At 38.9% G+C, this 20,163-nt stretch overlaps 1 protein-coding gene across 2 annotated transcripts in view; it reads right to left on the bottom strand.

The window, feature by feature from the left end:
• Positions 1-20,163, bottom strand: part of Astn2 (astrotactin 2) — a 931,927-nt gene that overhangs the window by 338,673 nt on the left and 573,091 nt on the right. For both annotated transcript variants that reach the window (XM_028779954.1, XM_028779955.1), the window contains one exon: positions 11,245-11,411. In XM_028779954.1, the coding sequence (XP_028635787.1) occupies positions 11,245-11,411 (167 nt within the window). The remainder of the gene's footprint in view (positions 1-11,244; positions 11,412-20,163) is intronic.

The following is a 20,163-nucleotide window of genomic DNA, read 5'->3' on the forward strand; positions in this document are numbered from 1 at the left end:
GAGAGAGAGAGAGAGAGAGAGAGAGAGAGAGAGAGAGAGAGAGAGAGAGTTAAACTCAGGTGTTGATCTCTCCTCTCCATTCCATCACGCTTGTTGGCCATTGTGTATACCAGGCTAGCTGGCTCTTGAGCTTCTGGGATTTTCTTTCTGGCCTAACTGTAAGGGCAGAAGGATTCAGACAGGCAATTCTGTATGAGTCTTTATGTGGGTTCAGATCCTCCAGCAAGACATATTCACATTCCAGAAGACAGGATGGCTTTGTTTTGTTGTTCTTCTTAAAATAACAAATAGATCTCTTCCCTTTCCATTGCAAATTCATAGCAGTGTAGGATCTCAGTCTGAGAAGGTGGCATGTGTAATCTACTTTAGAAAATTCATTGTGATTTCATACTAGCTTACTTAAGGGAGACATAAGGTATCAAGTTCAGATTTTGGAGCTAATTACTCCTGAGTTCAAATAGAGGCTGTGCTATCACCTTCCATATGACCTTGATCAAGTCTATTAACATTCCTAGGTTCTGTGTCATAATCTATTAAATGAGGATAATTACAGCCCTCATCAAAGGGCTGATGTGAGAATTAGAGATAACTTAGGCTATAAAACAGCACTTTTCATACAGTAGCAAAGCAATGTGCCACCCATTGCACTTGTTGTGAGCACTGTCATTTGCCTATAGTAGTCCAGTTATACTTTCCTCGGAATGTAAATACTAGCCTCTACCTTCTCTCTAGATCCAGATTTCTTAAAGTTGCAGTTGATTCTTCTTTTCTTTTTCTTGTCAAAATATAGAATTAGGAACTTCTTATGTGCCATTCATTATGAGTGAATGATATGCACAATTTATATTTATATGTGTATGATATGCATGATATATTAGCAAATTAATTGCATTACATGTATATACATCTCTATATGTAAAGCTCGCTCCTTTATCCATTTCTGTATAGATGAACAAACATTTTATAGACTACCTGATTTGCTACTTAAAGCCTATAGTAAGTAGAATAATGGCTCAGAAAATGCCCATTTCCTGTTCCTCAAACTTGTTGCTATGATTTGGCTACAACTCCCCAAAGGCTTCTGTGTTTAAAATGTGGTCTTCCAGTCAGTAGCTCTGTTAGGGGTTTTGTGGAACTACTGAGAGGTAGGGGCTAGTAGAAAGAATTTTAGGTATCTGGAGAGTGAATGCCTTTGGGTGAGATATTGAGACCATGGCCCTTGTTTCTTTCTTTTGCTTCCTGGATATTATGAAGTAGACAGCCATTATTATCCAGCTTACTCATTTGACAATCATGTGCTGTACTACGTGCAACATACCCAAAGCATCTGGGCCAATCATCAACAGACTGAAACCTCTAAGACCATGAGTCCAAATAAGCCACACTGTAGCCAAATAAGCCCTTATGAGATAGCTACCTGTGAACTGAGTGCCTCAGTTCCCTAATATCTGGAATACAGGAAGAAGATTACTGTAAAGTCTCCAGAATATAACCATCTTTGCCAGTGCCTAAACTTGAGGAATGCTTATAGTTGGGGCTCTAGAGTGGAAAGTTTGTATGGTTTTTAGACACTGATTTGTGGGTAATTCATCACCAAGCCAACAGCAGGAGCTTCACCCTCATAGAGAGATATTTCTCTGCTCCTGTTGTCAAACAAGAAAACCAAGTATCAGAGAAAAGAGGGGGCAATTCAATAATGGTTTTAAGATGTAGACTCAGGGTGTCACTCACGCTGTATCTGATTGTATGTGGATGTGAGTCTATGTGCACAATTTTAACATCAAAACTGCAGATTCCAGGGACTTTTATTTTGTTTGGGGGCAGAGAAGGGTTATGGTTCAGCAAGAAAATATGGAGGGAGGGAGGGAGGGAGGGAGGGAGGGAGGGAGGGAGGGAGGGAGGGAGGAGGGAGAAGGAGAAGGAGAGGAAGAGAGAAAATAAAGAACATCCTAGGGTAAGCTCCATAAGACCCCAATAGACACAAGGCACAAAACAGATTCGCAAAAGCAATGATCCTCTGAGTTTTGACATGTGACAATTCTTTTACCCAAGGCACCTTAAAACATAGAAAGATGTATGTGAAGGTGTGAATGTCTGTTTAGCTGTCGCTTTCTTTATAAATTTTATTTTTGTATGATGCCATATAATTATATGGCTTCTTTAGAACATTCTGTTGTTAAGGAGGTTTTTCCTTACAGAAATTCAAAAGAGCTTAGGTTCACAGGAAAACAGCCAAGATCTGCATGAAATTATATATTTATACATATGTCAAATGCAAAAGAGAAAATAGGTACAGATATAGAATGGGCATTTTAGTTTAAAGTGATGGGAGTACTACATTTAACATACTCGTCACATTGGAAGGAATATAGAGGTGACTGGGAATTTGTCAAGAGCCCCATAAAACCTTCTCTGTGTCTGGTCAACAGCATGTTTGTTTATTTAACCTTCATAGTAATATAAAGAGATGGGCACTTTCATTCTTACATTACCATTGAAAATCTGAAGCTTGGGTTATCTGAAGTCTTTGACTCAGGTCATATGACTACTTAGAAAACTAGGATCTTGACACAGATCATCTTATTCTAAATCCAATTTTTGTTCCAAGGTAGCACAAATTGCCCCCTCTAATTATCTTTGTTTTTAAAGACAAAAGGAACAACAAAAAATCCAGAAATATATACAAATAAAAGGCAAATTCTCAAAGCACATACTTTAAATTTTTATTTTTGTGCTTTCTGGATTTCTTATTTCTCCATCCCTTGATAGTTTATGGGATCAATAAAATTATTTATTGAAATATATAAACTAGATGCTATTTCTTAAAATAAAGAATGGCAATTCAATCCTTACAGAAAGATTGAAAATAAAGAAACTTAAGGCTAAATGAGAAACAAATGCACGCCAGAGACTTGGACAAATATGTGGTGAGCTACACTTCTGATGGCCATGGTAATATGGGAACAGAAGCATATCAGATGGCTCATCAGGGCCAGTAGCCAGGGACATCAACTGTCTTATTCCCCCCAATCAGTGTCACATGGGCCTTTCCTATTGAGAGTCTCAGGTCTGCCCCAATGCTACTCAAAATAAAGACCTGTAAAGTTTTTCTCCATACACTCTATATTTGGAGTTTTACTTAAACAAAAATGGGAAGTTTCTAGAAAAAAAATCATTTTAAAAGTAATGTACTCAAGTCTATTTGGGAAAAGAGGAAAGAAAGCAAAGAAACAAGAAGGAAGGGAAAGGAGAGGAGAGAGGGGAAGAGAAAGATAATAGAAAAAAGAACAGAAGGGTACTTAGGGAAAGAGAGAAAGGCAGGAAAAGGAATGACAGGGTTCACTGGACACTCCAAGCTAATTAAAAAGTAGATTTTATCTACTCTCAAAGGTAGTAAGAAAGAACAGCAGTTCATACTAGGGAAGAAAAATTTCAATGGTATCAAAACCACCATGGGGAGAGAAACAATACCAATCAGCCAGAGCTCCCAGGGTCTAATCCACAGCCTGGGAGCACATAGGGAGGGGCCCATAGCTCCAGATATATACGGAGGGGAGGATGGCCTTGTCGGGCATAGGTAAGAGAGGAGGTCTTTGGTTCCGTGAAGGCTGGATGCCCCAGTGTGGGGGAATTCAAGGGTGGGGAGGTGGGAATGGGTGGGTGGGGGCACATCTTCATAGAAGCAGAAGGACGGGGGATGGGATAGGGGGTTCCTGGTTTGGGGAGAATGGGGAAAGAGGATCACATCTGAAATGTAAATTAAATATCCAGTAAAATATTATTAAATCAAAAAACATAAAAATGTGATAATATGTATATTTTAAAATAAAAAATATGTTTCTCTACAACAGAACTCATCATAGCCTTGAGCATCCCCAGATACACTGGGAAACTGGAGGACAGACCTTTTCTCTATGAGACTTACCACTCAGCTATTTCTTGTTTTATAAGTCTTTGACTATTTTGCAGAACCAGCATTCACCAGAGCCTACAAGAAAGCACCTTGCAAAGCACATGGAAAGGCTTTATGTCTTTCTCTCCATTTGCTGATAATTTAAAAATGTTTAATGAACAGCACAGTGGTTGATAATGAATGTTTTATAAGAATCTAGCACGAAGGTATTCAGATATAGCTCAGTTGTCTAACTTGCTTAGACCCTTGATTCTATCCCTGACTTCCTTCTACCAGGCAGGCATCCGAAGTTAACTTAGTGTTGTGAGTTTGTGGTGGTTTGACTATGCTTGGACGTATGTGACAAGAGTGCTTCTGTTTTATTTTGTTAAAAACACATTTGTATATTGTTATTTGTGCTTTCTTACAATTTCTTTAACATTAGTTAAGAGAGTACCAATAGTTATTAAGTTGAGATATTAAGTGGATGTTCTCCAAGGGACATTGACCTATTCTAAATTTACAGTGTATTTGTAATTGTATGAATGACAGTTATATCTTCTTAGGTGTATTTATTACTTGGACATAATATATGAGTTGTGTCAAGTTGACAAGGGGTGGATCATGATGACTATTCCTGGTTGTCAACTTTACTATATTTGGAATTAACTACAATCCATAAATAGAGGGCACATCTGTGATCCAGATCATGAGGTTGGAAGACAAAGGCTTTTGATCTGTATCTTGACACAGATGACACATGGTTTTGATTCAGATCTTGAGGTATAGTAGCCATGAAAAGCTTAGGCCCAGGCAAGGTAATACATGCCTTTAATTCTAAGAGATGGGGGCAAGTAGATCTCTGAGTTCAAGGCCGGTCTCTGACAGAGCAAGTTCCAAATCCAGGCTTGGTGGTACACACCTATAATCCTGGCCATACCTTCTGCTGGAGGCCTACATAAGGAGATTGGGAAATGGAAGGATTTGTTCTTCTTGCACTTACTTGCCAGCACTTCTGTTGGATTCCACTTCTTCAGGATTCTGGCTTATAGAGAAGATTAGCTGAAATGCCTAGCCTTGTGGGATGGAGCAACTACTAGACTCTTGGATTTCCCACTCACAGATGCCCATTGTTTGGTTAGTTGTACAATAGACTGTAAGTGATTCCAACAAATTTTCTTCATATATATATATATATATAATTCAAATTCCCTTCATATGTACACATTCTATAAGTTCTGTGACTCTAGAGAACCCTAACTAATATAGGGTTGAATGTGAAATGTCCCCTATGGGCTCATGTATTTAAACACTTGGCCTCCATCTTGAGGCACTGTTTGGGAAGACTCTGGAATGTTCAGAAGGTGAAATCTCACTGGAGGAAGTAGGCAGCTGGGCACAGATTTGATATTTTATTGCCTGGCCCCAATACCTGTTCATTATCTGCTTCCTGATTGTGGATACAATGTGACCAGCTGCCTCATCTCCTGTTACCAAGACTTCTAACCAAGGATAGACTGTTTCCCCTTAAACATAGAGCCAAAACAAGCCCTTCTCTGAACTTGCTTCCTGACTGGTGCTTTTTCAAAGCACTGAGAAACAGTGTCTAATACTATGATAGATAGTAGAAGGTACATCCTTCAAAGGGTGTAGCAAAGGGAGACAACTCAGGTTCTAGCCCATCAGGCAGCAAGTACCACAAGACAAGTGTTTGAGTGAATAGCCATGTTTTTCTACGTTCGTAATAAAATCCAGTGTCTGCACTCTCTAGTTCAGAATTGTTTAAATCTAGAGCAGGTGTTAGTTTAGGGAATGAAAACAAGGAGTTCCCTGTTATCTAGAGATAGTACTCACCTGTATTTATCTCCACTTCCTCCAATATCATGTAAACAGAACAATCAACCAATAAAACACTCATGGTGATTTGAGGATGGTATGTTTCTGAGCCTATGTGTATAAATATAGTTTCTTTTAAAACAAATTTTAGTATTTACTTATGTTATATGTCTGCATGTTTCATCTGCTTGTATTACTGTAAAAATAAACAAACAAAAACATGTGTGCCTGGATAAGCATGGAGGTCAGAAACAGACATGAGACCCCTTGGAACTGGGGTTATAAATGGCTTTGACATACCATGTAGGGGCTGAGAACTGCACCTGGATTGTCTGGAAGAGCAACAAGTGCTCCTAATTGCTGAGCTATCTTGCCATCCAGTAAATCCATTTTCATGGAAAGTGGTGTTGAAAAATGCTTCGGATAGTTCAATGTCCTAGCTTTTCCTCCTAACACTCATTTAGGTGGCTGTGAGCCTTGCTTGTCTTTCTAATCCGCAGAAATACGGAAATTCTAGAACTGCTGGTGAAAATCTCACGCTGTTTACATAGAAACAAATGGGGAAATTTCTCAGTTAATAAGACCAAGATATGTAACTTTATTTAAAAAAAAAACAAGAACAACTACATAATCTAATGTATTGTTTTCATGTTTGTTTAACTGTTTACTTTCCTTGGCAAGAAGCACAAAGCTAAATTTATCAAATGTTGAGGAACTTTCTAATTTCAAACTCCCAGAACTATTTTCTTTTTCTCACTTTCATTCCCTATACATACTCTTGCTTAGGCCTATCTTTATATTAGCAACTTACAAAAAAAAAAAAGCCTCAGATTTATGTGGATAAAATTAAGTTCTCTTGGAAATGTGTGTGGTAGACATTATAAACTCACCCACACAAACACAGCAGATAAACTCAGTTGCTAGGCAACTTACTGGGGTCTTCACAGAAGGCAATGCCTTCCCATCTATGAGAATCAGTTTAATTATTTCAGCTTAGAATCCGGTGACTTCCCAACCTACCTCCCAGTTTCTATTGGTCACATCAGTTATCTGGCGTCTGCTCCCATCCATCAGGGCCAAGGGAGGGCTCAGTAACCTGCTATCAGTATCCTCTTTGTCCTTTGTGGACAAGAACCTATGTTCAATCCTTTACTGCACTGATAGCATCTCATAAAATACCAAATACAAAAAGAATATAACAAACCCAAGGTTAGCAAAGTATCTCATTCTGATAATAAAGTTTTAAAGAAGCCCTTGGGTCAAGCAGTAGAAAATGCCAGCACAGACACTGTGGATAAGCTCATAAGATTTGAATGTCTAGCCATCAGAGAGTGGCACTACTTGAGATGGATTAAGTGTTATAACCCTGTTGGAGAAGGTGCAGCTTTGTGGGAGAAAGTCTGTTACTAGGGATTGGATGTGAGGTTTCAAAAAGCCTATGCCAGATCCATTCTTTCGTCCTGTGTCTTTGATTATAGATGAAGATGTACCTCTCAGGTACTTTTCCAGTACCACACTTGTCTATCAACATGCCCACTGCCATGATGATATTGGATTAACCCTCTGAAACTGTAAGGAAGCCACCAATGAAATGCCTTCTTTTATAAGAGTTGCCTTGGTTAAACTGTCACTTCACAGGAATAGGACAATGAGTAAGACAATGGACTTAGTCTGCCTTAGATATACCTTCTGTTCTTAAAGGGCACACAGTATGATAGGTAGAAGTGAAACAGGTAAATGCAGTGGGCTGTGTTCTGGCAACAGACTGGCAATCTTGGCAGTTAGCTAGAGATCATGTCTATAAGATAAGTCCAGATATCATGAGTAATACTAGATTAGCTACAAATGGTAGGTATGGTAGTGATGCTTGTTTTCTCAATACTTGGGAGGTGGAGGCCAGAAAGATAAAAGTTTAAGGTCTCTGGCCACATGGTCAATCCAAAACCAGCTTGGGCTCCGTGAGATCCTGCCTCAACCCCTCTTTAACTCCTATAAAATGAATTACAGACAAATTTAAGTAATCCTCTCTCTTATCAAAGGATGGGTGAAAATTAAAAAGAACATTTTAGAAAATTAACTATACAGCTTATTTAGTGCTTTATTCAGTATGCCAGTTCTAATAATTATATATGAATATATAATATATCAGACACAGAGACATGTGAATGATAAAAGAAAAAATCCTTTCTATATGTTCTCTCTTCCACTTGGTAAACATTGAGCCACAATTTAAGCAGTCTTTTCCTGTAAGCATTGGCATTATCACCCATCATTGAAGTAACTGTGCATGTCTTTCATGACTCCCATGATGTTCAGGAGAACTTGCTGAAGAAGATGCTTGCCTTAGGTCTAGAAAGTAACACAGAGATGACCAGGTTAAAGGACCAGGGACAGATGGAATGAATTGGGTACGGGCAGAAGAGGGGTCACAGAGAGAAGAGTGTCAAAATCCTGTAGAATGAGGCCATGGGGGTACCATAAGGATAGGGATGTGTGAGAAAAGTTAACTGAAAAGACCAGATTAGCAATGCCTTACATTGACTTATATTAAGTGAAAACCTGTTTCAAAAATAATTATTAGCTCAGCACCACTATGTGCTAGGCCCTGTTCAAGGCACTGGACACAGAGGAGGAAGCACCATATAAAATTTGTTGATCAAATACTTTAATGCTACAACTTTCTACCTATTAAACTAATAATTACACAGCTTCCTGAATGCTTCTTTCCACCTGCCAGTCTCTCTGCTTGCATAATTTCACTTAATCCTCACTTACAGTCACTTCTGAGCCTACATTAAAGAGCAGAGGCTCAAAGAGATTGAATCACTTCACCAGGATCACATGACTCAATATATTTAGAAGCTGGCAATGATAATAGATCTGTCTTGCCTGTGTCTGGAGCCACACAGCCTCAGTTGGAATTCCTATGGCCCCCAATTACCAGCTATGTGACCTTGGGCAAGCCACCAAGCCTCCAAACCTCTGTGCTTGGTTTTCTAATCAGTAAAATGGAAATCATGACTGTCCCTTTCTTGCAGACTTGTCACGAGGGTTAACAGAGCAGTCACTTAAAGCAGTCATGACATGTAAGAAGTGCTTAATGAATCATTAGCTGCTGTTATTAACCTGACTGCAAACAGATTTATTCAGCCTGCTCCCATCCAACCTTAGAAAGGTCACAGAGCTTCGTGTGGGTTAAGCAAGGGAGGGTCTGTTTTGTTTACCCTGCTTAGGCATCCTACTTCTCTCTCAGCCAACTCTCACAAGCACCTGCTAATAGCCTTCATTGTTTACAGTGCTTCTCACAAGTGTGGGTAACTTCTCATTTGCATCCTTAATAGATAATTTTTAAAGCACTCAGAAACTACAGTTGGTTTTAGGAAAGCTGCATTTGACTTCCTTTTCTGTTTTGTTTACCAACACTGAAAGGGCTCTAACAGCTCACATACACTGTAATCCAATCCAATCTTGTTTAACACTTTCACAGAAATTTCATGGTACAAAAGGTCAGTATCTCCTCTCTCACAGACCAGAAAAGTAAAGTGGAGAGCATCATGTCATCAGACAAGGGGAGAGCACCTCTCACCAGGTCACTCAGTGTAGTTACTTCGCTCCACGCAGTACATAGCTTGAAACCACCCTCAATACTCACATATATGTGGTGTAGGCAATGCTTTATTCTCTATAGCATTCCCATATACAAAGACTATTATACCTATGTTACAGAGGAGGAAGATGAGGCACAGAGTTAAACAATGCTAAGTAATGTGCCCAAGACCAACCATCAAGGAGGCCACAAGCTACTTTACCAATGGTATGGCTTTAAATGTTATTAGCTAACAGGACAATAAATCCGACAGTACTTTGCCTTCTTCACAACCATCTTTATATAAAGACAGGTATTATCAGCAATTTACAGATGAGGAAGGTCAGAAATCCTGGGAGGCTTGCCTACTGCCTAAAGGACAGAGTTAGTCCTGGGACTTAAATTTGTCTATTGAATCCAAGGTGCCCTGCAGTGCACACTGGGTAGAAGAGGTTGATGATTTCTGATGTCAAAATCCATTACTCCAGCGGCTGCTGCTGTGACTGTTATTTTCTGCAGAAAACCCTCCCCCACGTGCATAGTGAGAGAGGAAAATAACAATGATAAGAACACAGCTGATTCTGTATGCAAGCCTGCAGATCTGAATCCATGCATAATTTACTCAACACTGCCCTGCAGTCACTTAAGCTGAGGAGAGACTGCCATAAATTCAGGTCTGCATACGCTAATTTATTTCTTATTTATTTTATTGATACATATCTAAGGCCTCCAGCGAGCTGCTTCAACATCTGCTTGAAGTCTCTGGCAGCCCCGAGTTCAAAAGGGGCAGGAAAAGACACCCTGAAATAAGCACTGAACTCTGTGTACTAGAACCACAAAAGTTAAATTAATTTTCTGGGAAACTGGGATTAAACCCATGATGGCTACCACCTTGTTTTTTTGTGATGCACAGGACTGTAAAGGCTGCTCAGTCTCTTACTCTCCTGCACTTGGTAATGAGAATGTCTGGGACACTTCTCACCGGGATCACAGGACTCTTCTTGAGTGACAGAAAGGCAAAGATGAGAAAATCAGAGAGGGAATAAATAGGAGAGGAAAAATAAGGGCGGTACTATTTTCTTGAGAGGTTATTGAGGACCAAACGGCACTCTAGGTGCTGAGGCAGGATAAACATCATCTCCACAGTCACTTGGAGAAATGTCCTCTGACCCTGTGTGTGAGGATAAGCAGGCTGGTAAGCTGCAGTCCAGAAAGAAAAGAGAGGCAATGGGGGCTCAATCTAAATGTGTTCGTCTCTTCATTTCTCACACATTTGTCCAGCTGGGAATGTACCTCAATGGTAGAGTACTTTCCTAGCACGTGAAAGGCCCTGAATTCAATTCCAACCCTTCCTCCACCAATAGAAAAAGAAGAAAGAAAAATAGTAACAAAAGCATCTGAGCTTGAATCCTTCAGAAGCCAGAAGCTGTCTATAAACTCTTTCATGCTTTACATGTGCCATTCCCCAGTTAGTAGTTCTGACCCAGATAGATATAGGACCCAGGAAGATAAAACACTAAACCCAAACTGCTGACTTCCCACAGGATCTAGTTTGCAATCTGTCAGATTCAATATGTACACATATACACACATCTTCAACATCTATGAATCTGGCTCTACATATACTGATAGAGCTGCAAGGAGGGACAGAGAAAGGGCAGGGACATGGAGCAGAATGGGACAATATCTAGACCTTAGAAAGAGGCTTCTATATGAATACATGTACTCACACATTCCTAAATAGCTGTTTTAATTTTTTTTCTTAGCCATTCTTCTTTTGCACACTCAACAGGTTATGAAACAAAAGAAGCAAAAGGCCATCTCCTTGCAGGTCAGCCTTAGCCTTGGTTAGGTAGCATTTCCTCACCATTTGCCTACAGATTCTCTGCTACTTTCTGGGACTTGCTGGACCTTAGATATGGAGACTTACCCGCAGAACATGAAGATGGTGCTGGAGGTGGCATCATAGGGCAAAGGCAGTGTTTGTTGTAGGCAAAGCTGCTCACACCCTCCATTAAAGCCATCAGAGCAGTCTATGCCCTTGGAGTGATCATAGCAGCCAGAGCCATCCTTCATGGGCTTCAGTTCCTCAGGACACTGTTTAGAGAGAGGACAAGAGGGTAGTTATGATGCAGATGGTGTCAGGTTCCATGTCTCTTTTCACACACAGATGAAGTCCAGAGTCTTATTTGACCCATTAAGAGCTGTAGGACCTTGGATAGCATTCTTTAATTCTGTAATCTCAATGTACCTTGAAGTAAATAGGGTTTTTGTGGTCATCTTTTTCACTGAACTGTGAGAAGAAAAGGAGCATAATGTCAAAATACTTAAGGCACAGACTTTCACAGAAACAGTGCTAGGGTCATCTTCCTAATTGTTTTTATAATTACTGCCTGACCAGATTCCCCACTATAATGGTCACTTAGAAAGTCTTCTAAGTATATTAAAAATAAACTCGAATGTGAGCTTAAATTCCAGCTCCTCTGTGTGACTTTAGTCAAGTTGCTACCTTGCCTGAGTCTCATTGTTGTTATCTATAAAATGGGCATAATGTAACTATAGATTAGCCGTGAAGCTTATATATGAAGTATAAACATGAGTGTATATTTCACTTCAGAATTTGTCACATAATTGGTACTCAAACATGTACATTACCTTTCTTTATTGACTTGATCTCTTTTCCAACCATATTCCTGGAGCCCTAAGTAAACAACTTATATGCTCAAAGCAATGTGGAGAGACTGCTTAGTCTGGCTTCTCTACATTGTCTTTTACATAGCCTCTGAAATCTTATTTCTTATCAGTACCACATCTCAGCATTGGTAAATAAATGAGACTGCAAATGTTTGAGTCTTCCTTATGCTGACATTACAGATTGTTTGTAAATCCTCTGTCTGCTGTACATATCCTTCCAAGGAACTCTCCCTCAGTCCCTAAACAAACCCTAGTGATAGCTACATTCCAGGGCCTCAGCTGTGACATAGTTTGCTATGTGTTTGTGTCTGTGGGTGAGGGCTCTCATGTTGAAGTTCACCTACCTTTTAATTCTTGCCACTGGATGGTCATCTCCAGATCTGCTGATAGATACATAATCCCAACATCCTTGTCTTCTGAACAAGGTATCAGGTTTTAATTTCAGTCACCTTGCTGTCATTTCCACTAAGATAACATCCACAGCTCAGCCCTCTTCATCCATCAATAGACATTGCTGATTAAAATGCCCTGTCTATTTGCCTCTCCCTCTGCCAGCTCTACTGTTTCCTCCCCAACTTTCTAAAATTATAGGAAAAACTACACACACACACACACATTAATTTCCATAAACCACTACAATAAAAAAAAGGGGTCAGCTCTCTTGGAAATTAAATTTTGCCTAAGTATGATTTGTAATTACAAATGCACAAGAGAATTCTTCAAGATATTTGAGACTGGTGCCAGCAAGGGTGATGGAGAAACTAGGTTATAAATGGCCTTTGTCAAATACCAGGAAGGTTATAAAACTGCTACATTTTGTGCATAAAAAGAAAAATCAATTCTGCTTGTGAGTGAAGTGTTGTACATATTAATACAAGCTCAGGAGAGGCCTTGCCTGTTTCTGAACATCAACTCCCAGGATGAAAGGTACTGATTGCCTGGTTCCTGTGGAGCAAGTTGCTATACTGAGGTCTGGTTTCTGTCCATCTAGAAATATTCAGAAGCAAATACTGGATGTTCTCATTAAGTAAGAGGAAAGCCCTGACATTAAGGTATTTGTTAAAGTTCCTTCCATCCCTTCTTGGCTCTCATTGCTTTTCTTGTTTCAATGGATGCTCGCTGTACTCCAGGTGGTTTTGTTGTTGTTTTGACCAAGCTACCTGTTCTTGGGTCTTTAGTCCTTATAGCAAACACACAAGGAGACTAACAATGGCTCCTGAGGATTTGTGTCTACCTCAAGCCCCAGAAACTGTGAGTGTTATCATCCATGGTAAAGCCTTTGCAGGTGTGAATAACCAAAAGCTCTTGAGACTATTTTGGATTCTACAGGGTAGTCTAAATGTCACCACAAATGTGCATTAAAGAGAGAAGAAGAAATTACACTCATAGCAGCAGGCAGCAGGCTGTGCAGAAATTGGTAACTGACCCATTGACATGCTAAGAATAAGCGACTGTAGCATTCTGAGTACATGTATGTCATCCTTGCTCCCCAAGGTGCAAAGATTAATACAGAAGAGTGGCAGACAGAATACAGGTGGAGGTTGGGAAGCATGCTGTGACATGCTCTCTTCTCTATATGACTTGGTCATTGTAATCCAAAAGTCACTGAAGTTGTGATTATTTGTATACAACCTGGCTTAAGATCAGCTGACATTCCAGTACAGACAGGTAAGGAGCTCATGAGAAACTCCTTGCAGATATTGGTTATTGGTGGCTTCTTGGAGAGGACATTTTGTTCTCTTTAGGGATGTGATTGCTAGTATCCTGCCCATGTATATGCAGAAAGTATTAATTGGTCTCAGTAGGATATCTCTATCTCTATCTATCTCTATCACTATGTATGTATGTATGTATGTATGTATGTATGTATCTATCTATCTATCTATCTATCTATCTATCTATGAAGAGGGCATGAGGTGAAAGAGAGTCATGTTGGGAGAGTCCAAGGACAATGGTGTGGGGAGAAAATTGGGATTGTATCTGATCAAGATTATGGATAGATAGATAGATAGATAGATAGATAGATAGATAGATAGATCCTCATAGAGGAGAAAAGTACAGGTGGAAAAAGAGATACGTGCAATGTAGCCATGAATGAGAACTGTTTCACCTACCAGGAGCTAGAAGAAGGAATGCATACATTCTCCTGTGGGGCTTTTAGTGGAAGTAACATCTACCTATTATTACCTTGGTATCTTAGTTAGGGTTTTGCTGCTGTGAAAAAACACCATGTTTGAAATCACTCTTTTTGTGATTTTTGGTTTACAAGACCTACGCCTTACCACTTGGCCACAGCACCTGTGACCAAAGTCACTCTTATAAGAGTAACATTTAATTAGGACAGCTTACAGGTTCAGAGGTTCTGTCATTTTCATCAAGGTGGAAACATGTCAGCATCCAGACAGGCATGCTGGTGAAGGAGCTGAGAGTTCTATCTCTTCATCTGAAGGCTGCTAAGAGAACACTGTCTTCCAGAAAGCTATGATGAGGGTCTTATAGCATACACACAAACACTGATACACCTACTCCAAGAGGGCCACACTTTCTAATTGTACCACTCCCCAAGCCAAGCACAGACAACATATCACACTTAGGGTAAAATTTCTGGCTTCCAGAAAAATTAGACCATGCACAGCTGTTGTTTTCAGACATCCATTTTGAATTTTCTACAGTAGCCAGAGGAAAGATGGATGGATAATGCCACTGTCCACTGTCCGTTGACAGAGAAATGGGGTAAAGAGGTTAAACACATCAGCATTGGAAATGGAAGGATTTCCTAGGTTTGTAAACTCTGTAGCTCTTACCTGAATTTTTTTTGTGTGTGTGGTAGTTAATCTTGATTGTTAACTTATTGACGTATACATAAGTGATTAAAGGTGAAATCCTGTGTGTCTATGAAGATATTTATCTTAAAAAATGCATTTGGTCATGTGTGCATTGTTCAAGTCATTAATTTAATCCACTAACATATCCAGTTTTGAATATTGTATTTAGAAGTAGAGGAGCGGTAGATGATGGGATGTAGTTACAGGAAGAAAGGTACAGAGACATACTATCTTAGGCCTTCTCCCTTGCTTCACTATCCCCACTTTCTGGCTGCTCTTTGGTGAGCAGCTTTTTTTTTCTCCTATGCCCTTCTACCATGATATTCTGCAGGACCACAGCACAAAGCAATGGAGCCAGCTGATCATGGACTTAATCCTCTGATACCATGAATCACAATAAATATTTTCTCCTTTAAATTGTTTCTCAGTGATATTTGTCATAATAATGAAATGCTGAGTAACATTGAGAACGTTGCTGCAAAGCCCTGTCATTTGCTGATTAACAAAGAATCAGAGCAAAGCAGGGCTTTAGCTAATCTAACTCTCTTACTTTGTAGCCAAGGCTCAAAGAATGTACAGTTTTGGACAGATACTCAGCTAAAGGATCAAGTCTCCCTAGACTCAACTGTGAGCTTTCTGCTCACACACTCCATTTTGGTCATATAAGAAGTGTGATTCATTTTACTATTCCTCATGGGATTCACCTATATATGAAAATGAATAGAAATAATAAGTCCTTTCTTGATGACATTTCTGTAAACTGTGAGAAGAAATACCAGGTATTATGGTCTGGCTTTGGATCTGACATATAGTAAACACCCAATAAGTCAAAAAAATGCAGCTAGAAAAAATTATAAAATGATAAATAAATAGACCCTCTATCAATTTAGAAAATGGAATTAAAACTCCTAATTGTCTTTCTAGTCCTTTCCTATTGGTGATGTCCTTCGCTGGATAACACTGATACAATAATAACAGATGCTTACTACCGTACAAATAGTATTGCCTCAAAGCTGAGCAAATGTCTTCAGTGCTAGATATAAAGTAATTCATAATGTAACCAAGCTCCTGTTTTCATAGAGTTCAAATTCTAGAGCATGAACAAACAAAAAGAAAACAAATAAAATGATTATATAAGTAAGTCATTTAGCATAACAAAAGTCACACGTATAATGTGATCAAAGTTTTTAAGGATGGGGTGAAGGAAGCATGAATTAACAACCAAGATATAAAATAGACCTTTCATTTGAAAAGAGGCTTAGGATAATTATCTTAAAGTTTAGCCTCAGTCTGAGAAATATAGGCAACTTCACTGTAAATGTTTTCTACCTCATGACTATACCATGAGGTACTTTCTACTTACTTTACATTTCTTTTTTTCTCATTAGCATTTAAGTTTTAAAATAAATGTCCTGTATACATTTTGTAAAATTATCATTTCTGTAGTTCATTGTGTTTTAGGAATTGTAAATGTTACTGCATATTTTTCTTTCTTTGTCTCTAGGTTCATGGCAATACATACGTAATAATAAGAAGACAACTGAGGAGCTACAAGAGACTGACACTTAGCGGTTAAGAGGGATTGGTGTCGCCCTTGCAGAGGATCAGAGATCAGCGCACAGAATCCACAGTATGTGGTTCACAACTGTCTGTAACCTCAGCTCCAGGGGATTCAGTGTCTTCTGGCATCCATTGACACTTAAGCACTTGCACATTCAAATGCATACACACACACACACACACACACACACATTTAAAAATAAAATCTTAAAAAAATACAACTGGTTAACTTGTTCCTAGATTGTCAGGTCTTCCTGAACTCATCCTTCATGATTAAGATTCAAAAAAAAAAAAAATTAAACGTTTTGTCAGTAAATGTGTGTGATTTATAAAACAAGAGCACGACAGTCTTTTGTAGACCATTCTAGTTCTATTGAGTCTTCTATTTTCTTTTTATTCTTAATGGCTGAGATATCCCACCCTATGTTGTTTAAAAAAAACAAAATCACAAAGTTTGATTTTACTAATGAATACTCAGGAGCCCGATGCTGGGATTTAAGCCTGTTAGCTCAGAGAAGCAAAGAAAGCACCCAGCTGACTTCCCATTCCACCGACTCCCAGGAGGAAAAAGGTCCTTTTACTTCTCCCAGGAGTTTTAGATAATGTTCAGCTCAGTGACTCCCCGCCCCCTTCTTTTTGTTTTCTTATGTTCACTCCCTGTCAGCTGGTTGCTTGTCCTGCTTCTTGACCTAGGATTGACTTTATGTAGCTCTTGGATTTAAGGTGTGCACCAGGGCTGAACCACACTACAAAAAAGTTTTCCAATTCCCAATCTTGAGGTTCACAATGTGATCAAATGTCCTGCAACATCACTGTGATAAGCAATAGAGATACTGCTCAGGCTTGAAAGAAAACAGGATGCCTTGGTGGCCTGTTGTTCTCTTGCCAGTGGCTGCTTTTCAATACCGTAAATTTCTTCAGAAATCATGGCTTCTAGAAATCAAACTTTACCTGGACTTTTCTAAACAAACTAAAGTTTTCCAAGTCTTTATGGTAATATTTCCACTCTTTATACTCAGGATCAATGTAGGTAAAGTTAGTAAGTAATGTCCACACCATAGCTTTGGACTCCCTTAGCATTTACTCTGCTAAGTTATCTAGTCTGTCACTTTAGCCTACCATAAAAATCTCAAGATATATACAAGATGTAAAGACATTTTTCGACAGCATACAGCATGCAATCCCCACTGGAGTCCTATCATATGTAAAACCTCATGAGCAGTGTTTACTCTTGACACCCTTTAGTCTTCTGAACTCTTTCCTACCAGCACCACTTATTGAGCTCTGTCTTCATAATCTCCATCTGCCTGGGAGTCAGTTCAAAGTCTTAAAAACTATGAAAAGTTCAATTGCAGCAACAGCTCCACTCTTGAGATACTGAGTTTCTGTCTTAGTTCCTTTGTATCCCTGTGACTAAAACACCTAAGGCAATCAGCTTACAGGGAGAATTTCTTTTGGTTTCAGGTCCTGAGGACAATGGAAAAGAGGAGGCCGTTCGACTTCTTGACAGACAGGAAACAGAACATTGAGAAAGGGCTGGGAACCAGGTAGAAATTTTATATTCACACCCTCCAGTGACCTAATTCCTCAGGCTAGGCCCCACCTCCAAAAGGTTCTGCTCTACCCCCCAGTAACATCAGAAACTAAGAACTAAGTGATGGGACACATGCCTTTGGGAGACTTTTCAAATTCACCCCACAAAATACCTAAGACTAGCTTTGTGATTCACAGGGAAGTATGTTGTTCCCCAATACAAAGAAGTGTTTGGGTTGCCTTTAGAGTGGGCTCAAGATTCACATCACCACATAACTCACCTGTGGAAATCTTACCTCTTATTTTGATATTTGTTTTGTTTGGGTTTTTGTGTTGTGCTTAGACCATGGGGACAGAGCTGTCATGTTTGGCATTAGTACCCTGACAAGGAAGAGAGACCAGAGTCTTATTCCTTTCAAACATGAAGACACAGTGGATGCAGAGAGTCAGGAAACTGTCCTCTCGTCAGAAATGGGATCAACCCAGCATTCGGTTTAGAATTCTGGTCTTCTGAAATGTCAGGTGTAAATGTCTGATAGTTAAAACACCCTGTCTCTGTAATTCTGTTATAGCTGATTGACCTGAAAAATACGCTCTGTAATTGATCTTTAGCTTGTTTCTTTTGTGTCTGGAAATCATATTTTAGATATATGAGATTTTAACTCTATTAAGAACTTTTTCCTGGCCAAGAGTATATGTTCTATCTTACCATGTAGTTTGTAGGCACCAACACATATCTAATTTTCTGTTTGCAGCATTGTATTCTAGTAATGTTAAATATATCTTGTGATAGTGTTGGCTGGTTCTTCCTATAATGCTGCCAATTGTATGTTACTTTGCCAGATGTTCCAGGAGAAATCCTGAAGAAATCAACCATAATCATGATTTGTCTCCTTTTCCTTGTCATTTTTTCATTTTTTGCTTTGCTCATTTTTCTCTGTGTTTGGCACAAAAACATTTATAGTGATTATGTCTTATCTGTGAATCATTCCATCATCTGGATATTATGTTCTTCCCTGGTAATTTCTAATAATGTGTATTTTATCTAATATCAATATAGTCCCTCCTACTCTTGTTATATTTCCATGATTTAAGTATTTTCTTTTAAGCTTCAACCTGGAAATGTGAGATAAAATTATGATAGGCAGCATATAATTAAATAGCATTTTAATCTATTGTCTAATTCTTGTTTTTAAATTTGTGTACTCAGATGACTTAGGTTTAATTGTTGACTCATGCATTACTGCCATGCTTCTGTTTTGCTTTCCGCTGTCTCTCATTTCTCCTTCTTTTTGAACTCTTTCCTGTGGATTGTAGTTAAGAATTTCATTTGGTTTACCTATTTTTGAGTACATTTCCTTGTAGAGTTTTCAGGTTTGATTACTTTAGGTTTGCATAACTTGTTAGTCAACTGGCATCATAGTTTTTTCCCATGGGGAGTTAATGTTTATTAGCTTTATTTCACTTTATGTTTTATGTCTATTTCTCTTCTCCCATGTAATGAAATTTCTTTATCATTCTTTTAAATATATCTAGAACTAATTGGACAGTGCTATTAGTTTTGTTTCAATCATCAAACACAGTTAAAAAAACAGAGAGCGAAGGTCTACTGTGTCTACCTATATTTTTGTTTGTCTTCACCTCTGGGTGTTCCAGAATTCATTGTGTGATCATTTCTTTCCTTTATGTGATTGATTAATGGTTAATTTTTTTTAAAAGACAAATTCTCATGTAGCCTAGGCTGGTCTCTCAGCCTCAATGTCAGAGTGCTGGAATTTCAGGCTTGCTCTGCCTCATCTACTTGTTATTTTCTCTCCATTTATACAATGCCCTCAGCAGTTCTTTTGAAGACAATTTGCTGAGCACAATCTCTTCTTTGTATTGCTGAGAATGTTTTAGCATCTCTTTGAATTGTAGGGTGTGTGTGCATTGAACATTGGATTTTTCATCATTCAGCACTTAAAAAAATATTGCACTTGCAGGTCATGATGCTGACAAATTTAGTACCAGCTCTTGGGAAGCAAAGGCAAGCAGATATCTGTGAGTTATAGGCCAGCATGGTCTACAGAGTTAGTTCCAGACCAGTCAGAGATACATAGAAAGACCTTGTCTCAACGTCTGCCCACCAAAAAAAAAATTATGCCACTTCCCTTAGGAAATCTCTTAGGAAAATTCTACTGTATTAAAATTTTGTTGCTTCATAAATAAGATCCAATTTCAATTCCACCCACCAGTAT

This window comes from Grammomys surdaster, unplaced genomic scaffold (genome assembly GCF_004785775.1).
Source record: "Grammomys surdaster isolate TR1022 unplaced genomic scaffold, NIH_TR_1.0 363, whole genome shotgun sequence".
NCBI classification, from domain to species: Eukaryota; Metazoa; Chordata; class Mammalia; order Rodentia; family Muridae; genus Grammomys; species Grammomys surdaster.